The sequence below is a fragment of the Mustela nigripes genome, chromosome 17 (genome assembly GCF_022355385.1).
Source record: "Mustela nigripes isolate SB6536 chromosome 17, MUSNIG.SB6536, whole genome shotgun sequence".
Taxonomy (NCBI): Eukaryota; Metazoa; Chordata; class Mammalia; order Carnivora; family Mustelidae; genus Mustela; species Mustela nigripes.
The window spans coordinates 10,363,344-10,374,761 of NC_081573.1; the positions used below are offsets into that span (position 1 = coordinate 10,363,344).

At 47.8% G+C, this 11,418-nt stretch overlaps 1 protein-coding gene across 3 annotated transcripts in view; it reads right to left on the bottom strand.

The window, feature by feature from the left end:
- TMEM150B (transmembrane protein 150B) overlaps positions 1-1,295 on the bottom strand; it is a 5,799-nt gene extending 4,504 nt beyond the window's left edge. Inside the window, exons 1-3 of one of the 3 annotated variants that reach the window (XM_059383240.1) lie at positions 927-1,292; positions 486-528; positions 97-172 (exon numbers count right to left, since the gene is read on the bottom strand). In XM_059383240.1, the coding sequence (XP_059239223.1) occupies positions 97-164 (68 nt within the window). In that variant the 5' untranslated portion in view covers positions 165-172; positions 486-528; positions 927-1,292. Of the gene's footprint in view, positions 1-96; positions 173-485; positions 529-926 lie in introns of all 3 variants that reach the window. The other 2 variants (XM_059383241.1, XM_059383239.1) reach the window with 2 other exon arrangements.
- Between the last annotated feature and the right edge of the window lie 10,123 nt (positions 1,296-11,418).

Sequence of the window (11,418 nt, forward strand, 5' to 3'; positions counted from 1 at the left end):
ATCCAGGCCCCCAGTCCCTCCTCCATCAGACCCAGAAGTTCAGAACCCCAGTCCCTCCTCCATCAGACCCGGGGTTCTCCTGCTTCTAACACTCACACGCTCCAGACTCCAGTGATAGCGGAAAAGGCCAGGAAAGCGGGCAGCACAGACAGGTAACCCCACATGCTGGGCTCTGCAGGGGAAGGAGAGTGACCACGAACCTTTCTCTCTCTCTCTCTCTCTCAGGTGAGGAATCTGCCCTGTGGGTCCAGGTGCCTCTGAAGGTGGCCTCCCAGCTCTGAGCCCCTCCAGCTCTGAGGCTCCCGTTGGCTCCCAGGGCAGAAACAGTGGATGAGGCTCTGGTCTGCTGAGACCAGCTCTCTGCCTGCGGCGCTCTCCATCCTGTAACAGCTGTCTTCCCATCCTGACCTCCCTGTTGGCTGGCCTCCCTCACCCAGCTTCAGAGCCTCTCCCAGATAGCCTCTGGGCTTCCCCAGAATGCTCACCTGTCCAAACTTTCTTCTCACTTTCCCGGTCCTGGGCCCGCAGCTGTGGGAGAGGTTGGAAAAGGAGAGGGGACGTGGGGTAGGGCTTGGGCGGTGTCGTGGCAGAACCAAAATCCAAGCTGCCGAGCAGTCTGACCGCCCCACTGCCCGACCGTCCGACCATCCAACCCGCCACTGTGTTCAGGACCTAACCCTGCACCACCACTTCCCCTCTCAGAAACTAGTAGGGAGCACCTTACTTAGCTTCAAGGGGCCCCCAACTTCCTTCCTTCAGCTTTAAAAGTTCAATGTCCAAGTGCCCAGCCCGTGTCCTCCCCAGAACCCAGAATCTGAGCCTCTAGCTCTCTCCACCCTTCCTCCCTTGGGGACCCAGAAGTCCAGTCCCTTCTAGAATTCCTGCATTTGGTTCTAGCCCCTGGGGTCCAGCCTCCTAGCTCTTACCTTCTCTGGGGGCCCAGAATCCAGGCCCACAGGTCAGACTCCTTCCTGGGTGCAGTTTGTGTCCTTAGGCTGTTGAGGATGGGCCCGCAGTGACCCTGCCTCCTCCCCTCAGTTGCCTTCCCCTCTCCCTTCCTCTGGGCCATCTCCTGGAATTCCCCAGTGGGCAAGCTCAGGGTGGGAAGGGAGGCCTTGGTGTCGAAATTGCCATCCGATGAAGCTTCCGCCAAAAGCAATTGCTTCCTCTGCCCTGATCATATTTTTCTGTATGTCACATAGCAACCCTCATCTTGCCAGTTTCCTCCCCTCTTGGTAATCAGACATTTGGGCCCCAGCCTCCTCCAGCTTCCCCTGGACCCAGGAGCCCAGGCCCCCACCCCCTCCTCCCAGGAGTCCAGGACCCCAGTCCCTCCTCCCTCAGACCTAGAAGTTCCAGCTCCCTTCTCCCTCAGCAGCCCACCTCTTTTTTTTTTCAATTTGTGGTAAAATTCAGAAAACAAAAGTGAACAGTGGCATTTGGTACAGTGCCAGGGTTGTGCAACTATCACGTTATTTATCTCCAGAACTTTCTCCTCACCCCTAAAGAAACCCTGTACCCACCAAGTGTAGGCACTCCCCATTCGCTCCATACCCCAGCCCCTGGCCACCTCCAGAATGCTTTCTGTCTCCGTGGATTTATTAATTCTGGACGTTTCACACACGCTGAGTCTCGTCCAGTGTTGTAACACACACCAGCACTTCAGCCCCTCCCCGGGCCGGAGAGAATTCCACTGACCCTATGTCTTTGGGGACTCAGACATCTGAACCCACCTTTTCTCCCTGTGATCCTGCGTTTCCACGGCCGCAGCAGTGAGGACTTGAGGCTGTCGGCTTCATCTAGAGTGCAGATGAGACCATGCAGGAGCAGACACACAGACATGGCACAGCCAACCAGCAACGGAGGCCAGGGTGTCACCCCTGCCCACAGTGGCTTCCCAGGCTGGAAGGCAGCCAGTCTTGGACCCCGAAAATTGGAATACAGGTGTTATAGTGAAGGTGGCACAAGGCATGGTGGCTAACTAGCCACGGTGTCCTGTGTATACTGGTGGTGAGGGAAGGCCGGGAAAATCTCACAAGCCATACTTAAAAGGAGGGAGTGTGCTGCGAGTGTTTAGGATGCAGGAACCCTTTCTCAGAAGAGTTCAGGGGGCCACCCAAACCTGGCCCGTGGGGGTCGGGTGCCTTTGTCTGCTGGGTTACCAGGAGACATGAGCCAGGCCCCAGAGTTTGCATTGCCTTAAAGGGCTTGGTCATTATCCTGAGGGTACTACGGAGCCATGGAAGGTTCTTGAGCAGAAAGGACCGAAAGGAACTGACACTGTGTGTAGACAGGAAGGAGGTACAATAATGATAACCATTAAAACATCTACAGTGTCGGGCACTGCCCAGCAACCCTGGAGGGGGTAGATCTGGAATAATGGAAGATTCACCCTTCCAGAAGATACCAGAAGATCTAGAGCTTCCAAATCCCAAGACTTGAGTTCAAATCCCATCTCTGCCACCTGGGAGCTGGATGCCTGCATGAGCTTTCAGAGGCTGCTCTAAGAAAGTACCCCAAATTTCATGGCCTAAGGCAACACAAATTTAGGGGCACCCAGGTGGCTCAGTGGTTTAAGTGTCTGGCTTCAGCTCCGGTCATGATCCCAGGGTCCTGGGATTGAGTCCAGCATCAGACTCCTTGCTCAGCAGGAAGCCTGCTTCTCCCTCTCTCTGTGCCTGCTGCTTCCCCTGCTTGTGCTTTCTGTGTCACCAAGAAAAAAAAAATCTTTAAAAAAAATCCTTAATTGAATATATGTGCAAAGTCATTTTTGCTGCGTAAGGTGCCCTAGTCACATGTTCTGGAGAGGAAGGCGTAGATATTTTGGGGACCACTATGCTGTCTCCCACAGGGTCCCTGGATTGGGGACTTCATTTTCTTCAATCTGTAAGATAGAGCTTGCAGCATGGCTCTGGAGACAGACTTCCTGCTGGTAACAAGGAAATTTCGAGCGAAGATGGAGTCACTTACGTGAAGGGTCCCAGTCAGCAAAACAGGACTGAATTCTAACCTAAGAGCGGCCTCAGCCTCCCTGCCCCCTTCACCCCCCCCCCCAAAGATAGTTAACATTCACCTATTCATCTAGGCCACCTGGAGTGCCCTGGTTAGCACTAGGAAATGCGCGCAGAGACCCTTCCACTCCCCTGCGGAGGGCAGCCTCACCTCGAAACAATGCATTTTTTGCTAAGAATTTTCTTTTCTGCTCCCTAGGGACTTTTAAAGACTGTTCCTTTTGGGGGGCGCCTGGGTGGCTCAGCGGGTTAAGTGTGTGCCTTCAGCTCAGGTCATGATCCCAGTGTACTCTGGGCTACTTTCATTTGGAAATAGAACCCTCCCACTGGGCAGGCTTAAGAGTGGGGGAGCCCCTCTGGACTCTCCCAGATCCTTCTGGAAACATGTGCTTGCTGGTGGGCTCCTCCGAGGGGAGGAGGCTGCACTTGGCCTTCCTCCGTGTGACATGATACTTCACTACCGCGTGTAGGAAACCATGTCTGGTTCATTGTGAGGACGTTTTTTCCCAGAGAGGGGAAGCTGCCCGCGCAGCGGATCTCTGTTTTGTCACCTGTCAAAGCAAGGATCCTAAGGGTGCCCCCGTCACATGCCTGTGAAGATTCAGGAGGGAGCCTGCGGGGGTACGAACATTTTGGGGTCCCCCGAGTCACCATACTTCTGAGAAGTTGTGCCACTTCATGGAGTAGATGCTTGGCAATCAAGGCATCCTGCTGTGTTATCTGGTGCTAGAGATGTTGCAATGGTGTTTGCAATACAAGGGATTTACAGGGGGCGGGTGGCGATGCCAGGAAAGATAAAGGGGAGAGGGAATAGGGCTGGGCCAGGAAGTGGGTGGGCCACCTTTGGAAGAAGAGGGAGAAGGGAAGTGTGGGTAAGAAGGGTCTCCAAAAAAATCTCAGCCAGCCAACAACAGGACAGGAGAATCACAAGGATTTCTTGTCACGGATCCATAGAAACAGGAAGTAGACTGGTGGTTACCAGAGGCTGGAGGGAGGGGTGGATGGGGAGTGATTGCTTAATCGCTTCTTTTTGAGGTGATGAAAATGCCTTGGAAGCAGATAGAGGATGGGCGGTTGCACAACAGCAGTACTAAATGCCTCTGGATTATACCCCTTAAAATGGTTAAAGTGGTGAATTTTGTGGTGTGTGAATTTTACTTCACTTATAAAAGAAAAAGAGGGGCACGTGGGTGGCTCAGTAGGTTAAGGGTCTGCCTCTTGATTTCAGCACTGGTCACGATCTCAGGATCAGGAGGTGGAGCTCCGCAGGGACTCTGCTTCTTTCCATCTTCCTCTTCCTCTGCCCTTCCCCCACTCCTTGCACTTCTGCTCACTCAGGCATGTGCTCTCTCTCTCTCTCTCAAAATGAATAAAAACTTAGGGTGCCTGGGTGGCTCAGTCACTTAAGACTTCAGCTCCAGTCATGAATCGAGTCCTGGGATGGAGCCCCCATCTGGCCCCCTGCTCAGCAGGGGAGCCCGCTTCTTTCACTTCCCCTGCTTGTGTGCACTCTCCCTCTCTCTCAAATAAATAAAATCTTTTAAAAAGAAAGAAAGAAAGGAAAAGAAAGACAGAAAAAGTACCTTTGGAGGAGCCACATTAGGTGGGAATGACCAAGCCCTAGTACCCCCCTCCCCCACCCCACCTGTGATGCTTAGTCATGGTTGGGGGCTGCCAGAAAAGAACATGACCTTGATCCAAACAAAATAGTAGTTACTGATGCTGCACCTTGGGGCTGTCCTCCAAAGGTGCTCTTCAGGACTAATTAAGTTCTTTCTTCCAGAGAGTTCCACCCTGGCTACTGCACAGGCCCAGTATCACTCAGTGACTGACTGCAGGAGCTGGAGCCAGAGCACAGATCTGTCTGATTCCAAAATTTGGTTCTTTTCCATATTTTCATTCTTAAATCTCCCAACACACCATCTCCCTTCTTATTCCCAGTCCATGAACATGGTATGTATCTCCCTGTTTTAGATCTTCTTTAAGATCTCTCAATAATGTTTTACAGATTTTTCTTTTTTTTTTAAGATTTTATTTATTTATTTGACAGAGAGAGATCACAATAGACAGAGAGGCAGGCAGAGAGAGAGAGAGGGAAGCAGGCTCCCTGCTGAGCAGAGAGCCCGATGTGGGACTCGATCCTAGGACCCTGAGATCATGACCTGAGCCGAAGGCAGTGGCTTAATCCACTGAGCCACCCAGGCACCCCTTTACAGATTTTTCTTGAAGTAGTTTTGGATACCTTTCATTCGATTTATTTCCCCTTACTGGATATTTGTAAAAACTATTGTAATCCATACTGGTTTAATTTTAATTTTAGAACTTAGTTTGTTGTACAAAAAATGGTTAATACAGCATATCTGAATCAGCTATCATGCTTGCAAGCTTTGCCTTGGCCTGGTGTCTGCAGAATTGGCTGTTGAACTATTCTGAGGGCCTGGATTATTTGTGCTAAACCTGTGGTAATGCTGAATGCCTGCTTTCCTTCTGGGAGTTTGGAATTTTGGTGCCTTCTAAGCAGACAGTGTTTGAATGATTAGTCAGCAATAAAAACCTTGGGTGCTGAGTCTCTAATGGGCTCCCTTGGGCAAAAACATCACACGTTTTGCTGCATTTTTAAAAAAGACTTTATTTACTTATTTCACACAGAGAGAGAATAAGCAGGAGAGTCTCAGGCAGAGGGAGAGGGAGAAGCAGGCTCCCCGCTGAGCAAGGAGTACAATACCAGGCTCTATCCCAGGACCCTGGGATTATGACCTGAGCCAAAGGCAGATGCCCACCAACTGAGCCACCCAGGCACCCCTTTGCTGAAGTTTTGTTTGGGGAAGGAGCGAGCTCTGTTGGTCCTCATGAAGGGAGAGACCACGAGGAAACCTGCATATGAATCTCTAGTCTCTGTGACATTTCCCCTCATGATCCTCTATTTGCTACAATAAAGCTTAGCCACAAATAGAACTCTGTACTGGGCTCTGTAAGTCCCAGTGAATTTCCAAACATGGGTGGTTTGGGGGACTTTTCAACGCACAGGTAAAAAGACATACAGTTGCTGTTTGTATATTGACTTTGTATCCAGCTCCTTGTTAAATTCCATCCTTAATTCTGATATTTTATCGGGAACTTTTTTGGATCTTCTAGGTACCTAATCATATCTGAAATTAATGGCAGTTTTGTTTCTTTCTTTTCAATTTTTTTTTTAAAGATTTTTATTTATTTATTAGAGAGATAGAGAGAGCCATGAGCAAGCACGGGAGCATGGGGGAGTGGTAGAGGGAGAGGGAGGAGCAGATTCCCCACTGAGCAAGGAGCCTGATGCTGGGCTCAACCACCCCCCTCCCCAGGATCGTGACCTGAGTTCCTGTCGGTAGCTTAACTGAATGGGCCACCCGGCGCCCCACCTTTCTTTTCAATTCTTTTTTTTTTTTTTTTAAGATTTTGTTTATTTATTTGACAGAGATCACAGGTAGGCAGAGAGGCAGGCAGAGAAAGAGGGGGAAAGGCAGGCTGCCCGCTGAGCAGAGAGTCAGATTCGGGGCTGGATCCCAGGACCCTGAGACAATGACCTGAGCTGAAGGCAGAGGCTTAACCCACTGAGCCGCCCAGGTGCCCCTTTCTTTTCAATTCTTACACCTTTTTTTTTTTTTCCTTCTTTTTGCCTCACTACCCAGGAGGCTATGTCTTCAGAACACTGTTGAATGCAGTGGTAAGGGGACTCCCCGTCTTGTTTCCGATTTCAAATAAAAAGCTTTCGGGGTTTCATCATGAACATGAATTTTCTCTAGGTTTTTTTTATCATGGTAAAATACACATAATGTAAATGTTGCCCTTTTAACCAATTTTCAGTGTTCAATTCACCGTGTGAAGTACACTCACAGTATTGTGCAACCATCACCACTGTCCGTCTTCAGAAGTTTCTCATCATCTCAAACAGAAACTTTTTACCCATTAACGAATACTTCCCAGTTCCCCACCCTCAGCCCCTGGCAGCCACCATTCCACTTTCTGTCTCTATAAATCTGGCTCTTCCAGGAACGTCATGTTAGTGGAATCACACAATATATTTATGTGTGTGTGTCTGGCTTATCTCACTTACAAAATATTTTCAAGGCTCATCGGTGCTGTAGCCAGTGTCACAATTCCCTTTCTATGTTTTGTTTGTTCATTTGTCAATCGCAGATGTTTGGGTTCGTTCCCAAGATGTTTGGCTAATTATGAATAATGCTGCGATAAACATTCACGTACAAGTTTTTCTTTCTTTCTCTCTTTTTTCTTTCTTTCTGTCCTTTTTTTTTAAGATTTTAAAGATTTTAAGTTTTAAGTTATTTATTTGAGAATCAGAAGGAGAGAGCATGAGTGTGGGGTAAAGCAGAGGGAGAGGGAGAAGCAGGCTCCTCTCTGAGCTGGGAGCCCCATGACAGGACTAGATCCCCAGACCCGGGCCTCCTTGTTTAATTTTTTTAAATAAAGATTTTATTTATGTATTTGAGAGAGAGAGAGTGCATGAGAGAATGAGTGTGAGCAAGGGGAGGGACAGAGGGAGAGGGGGAAGCAGGCTCCCCATTGAGCAGAGATTCCCAACTCAGGACTGGATCCCAGGACCCTGGGATCCTGACCTGAGCTGAAGGCAGACACTTTACTAACTGAGCCACTCAGGTGCCCAGGATGTTGGATTTTAATCCACTCGCCTATCAATTAACTATAGTGGCATAAAACAATAAGAATTTGTCATCTCACACCATTTCTGGGGGTCCAGAATTCAGGAGCAGCTTAGGTGCCTGTCTCTGGCTTGGGGCTGCTCTTCGGATTATAGTCAAGGTGTCGATGGGGACACAGTCTGGAGACAGGAGGATCGTTTCCAGGTGGTTCACTCACATGACACTCAAACTCTTGGCAAGAAGCCTCAGTTCCTCCATGGCTGTTACCACAAACCTTTGGTTCCTTGCCACGTGGCCTTCTCCATAAGGTGGCCTTGACCTCTCAGAATGGTGCTGAGTTCCTCCAGAGGAGTGGTCCCAGAGATAGCAAGGATGGAACCCATCATGTCCTCGGTGCGCTGGCCTTGGACATGCCATCGTGTTTGCATTATCCTTCGCATAGAACCGGCTCAGCCCTATCCAGAGGGTTGTGAATTCTCCTAGGGGAGACGGTCCCTGGGGATCATCTCGGAGGCTGACCACCAAGGTGTGAATTCATTGCAGAAGTTTGAGCATGATGGCAATGATACAGAGTTATATATGTACATATGCATATGCATAGGTATATGTGTGGCTATCAGTGTTTATAAACTAGTATACAGAATATAATACTTACATTTTATCCTATTATTATAGACATTTGGTCATTACATAAGTCATACCTGGAAACAGAGAGACAACTTCTCCCATAAGCACTTATTTTTTCCCAGCTTTATTGGGGTATGATTCACAAACAAAAATTGTAGAATCACAAGCAAAAATTGTATATATTTAAAGTATACAGTAGGGGCGCCTGAGTGGCTGAGTTGGTTAAGTGGCTGCCTTTGGCTCAGGTTATGATCCCAGGGGTCCTGGAATCAAGTCCCACATTGGGCTCCCTGCTCAGTGGGGAGCCAGCTTCTCCCTCTGCCTGCCTCTTCCCCTGCTTATGCTCTCTCTCCGACCAATAAATAAATAAATCTCAGAAAAAGAAATAAAGTATAATGGCTTGATATACGTACACACTGTGACATGATCACCACAATCAACTAATTAGCACATCCCTCACCTCCCAGTTACCCTCTGTGTGTGTGTCTTATGATCTACCGTCTCAGCAAACTTCGAGTATACAATACAGTATTGTTAACTCTAGTCATTCATTCATCTCACAACTCTAAGTTTGTATCCTTTGTCCAATCTCTCCCCTTCCCTCCCCAACCCCTGATAACCACCTTCCCACTTTCTGCTTCAAAGGACTCAATTCTTTTTAGATTCCACATGCATTTGAGATCCTACAGTATTTGTTTTTCTGTGTCTCTTATCTCATTCAGCAGCGTGCCCTCCAGTTTCTTCCATACAGTCGAAATGGCAGGATTCCCTCCTTCCTCACTGCGAAATAATAGTCCATCACACATATGTACCCACCTTCTTTTTTTTTTGGTCATGAATCCATTGCCAGATACTCAGGTGGTTTCCACATCTTGGGTGTTGTGAATAATGCTGCAATAACCACGAAAATGCAGATATCTTTTTGCAGGAGTGATCATTCTATTTGGCTATATATCCAGAAATGGGATTGTTAGATGACATGGCATTTCTATTTCTAATTTTTTTTAATTTCTAATTTCTTAAGGAGCTACCATATTGTTTTCCATAGCCTCTGCACAAACTTACATTCCCATCATTAGACACAAAGTTTCCCCTTTCTCCAAATCCTGGTCCCAAATCTCGTAATTTATATATGCCTATAAATAGATATCCCTTTCCTCTTGAAATATCATCATCCTAAATTACAGTCTTTTAACAAGTTTTAGGAGTTAGTAAGCTGTCCCTCCAGCGAGTGAACGTGTGGTCGGAAAAAGGCACCTGCAAAGGTGTGCTCTGAGGCATGCCTCTCAAGCATTCCAGAACATTCCAACCACTGGTCTGGGTGATTCTGATTTAGGAATTCTGGGATATGGCCCAACATTCTGCATTCCCACCAAGCACCCATGTGATCCTGCTTGAGGCTGTTGGGGCACAGACCACACTTGGGCAACACTATCCTAAAATAATTGATTATTAAATACCCAACAGAGCTTTCTGGCTCCTGAGACTTAGAATCTATATTTTCACTGTATTTCTCAGGTGATTATTTCTTTCTCTCTCTCTTTTGATAGTAAAATACACTTAACATCAAATTTACCCTTTTAGCCATTTTGAAGTGTACAGTTCAATGACTTTATGTACCTGCATGATGTTCTGTGACATCACCATTCTCTAGTTCTGGAATCTTTTCATCCAAAAAGGAAACACCATACCTATTATTAGCCCCTCCCCAGTTTCCTTTAATCCTCCCCCCCACCCTGTCCAGCCCTGGCAATCATGAATCTGCTTTCTGTGTCTATGGATTTACTTATTCTGGGAATTTCATAGAAATGGAATCACTGGCCGCCTGGGTGGCTCAGTGGGTTAAGCCACTGCCTTCGGCTCAGGTCATGATCTCAGGGTCCTAGGATGGAGTTCTGCATTGGGCTCTCTGCTCAGCAGGGAGCCTGCTTCTCCCTCTCCCTCTGCCTGCTGATACCCCTGCTTGTGTCTCAGTCTCTCTCTCTCTCTCTGCCAAATAAATACATAAAATCTTTAAAAAATAATAAAAAAAATAAAAAGAAGAAAGATATGGAATCATTCCAAACGTGAATTTTGGCATCTGGCTCCTTTTACCCAGCACGATCTCATAGTCCGTTTGCGATACGGCTTGTGTCAAAGCTTCACTCCTTCTCTGGGGTGCCTCTTCCTGTGCCATCTGAGGTTGAGAACCCACAGGATGCTAGGTGGGCACTGTAGCCCCGAGTCTGAGAGTAAACCTCTGGTGTCTGTTGGCCTGTTCAAGCCCCTCTATAAGCCTCACTTTGCTCATCTACACAATGGGCATTATAACAGCCCTTCCCTCTCACAGCTATTTGCAAAGTCTCTGGCCCATGCTGAGAGCTCAGGAACTGCTAAACATTGTTGTTATTCCGTCTGCTGGATTTGCTGTTGTGATCCAACCAATCTTCTATTGTTGGACATTAAGGGTTTTTCTATTTTTCTGGGATTTTTTTTTAAGATTTTATTTATTTATTTGACAGAAAGAGATCACAAGTAGGCAGAGAGGAAGACAGAGAGAGGGGGGAAGCAGGCTCCCCACTGAGCAGAGAGCCCGATGTGGGGCTTGATCCTGGGACCCTGAGATCATGACCTAAGCCGAAGGCAGAGGCTTAACCCACTGAGCCACTCAGGTGCCCTTATATACAAATATCTTAACACTTCTCAGTTATTTCTTTCGAATAAACCCTGGAATTGGCAGGTCAAGTTTGTCCCCCCCCCCCCAAGATTTTACTTATTTATTTGAGAGAGAGAACAAGCCAGGGGAGGGGCAGAGAAGCAGACTCCCCACTGAGCAGGGAGCCCCAGGTGGAACTCTGGGATCATAAAAGGAGCCATCCAGGTGCCCAGCAGGTCAAATTTTTATTCATATTATGAATTCTTTTGACGGAGAGAAAAACAACAGATAGTGTTTATAGTGAACTCGTGGTTTCCACCTCTGGGCTTACAAGAAAAAAAAAAGTACAAATACCAATGTCACGTGTGGCTTCCTGATTTCATTCCTTCCCCTCCACCTGGAGGGGTCCCGCTCCTCCTTTTGTCACCTGATGCATGTTTATACGCATTTAAAACACGCATCCACACACCACCCTTGTGTTGTGGGTTTTATG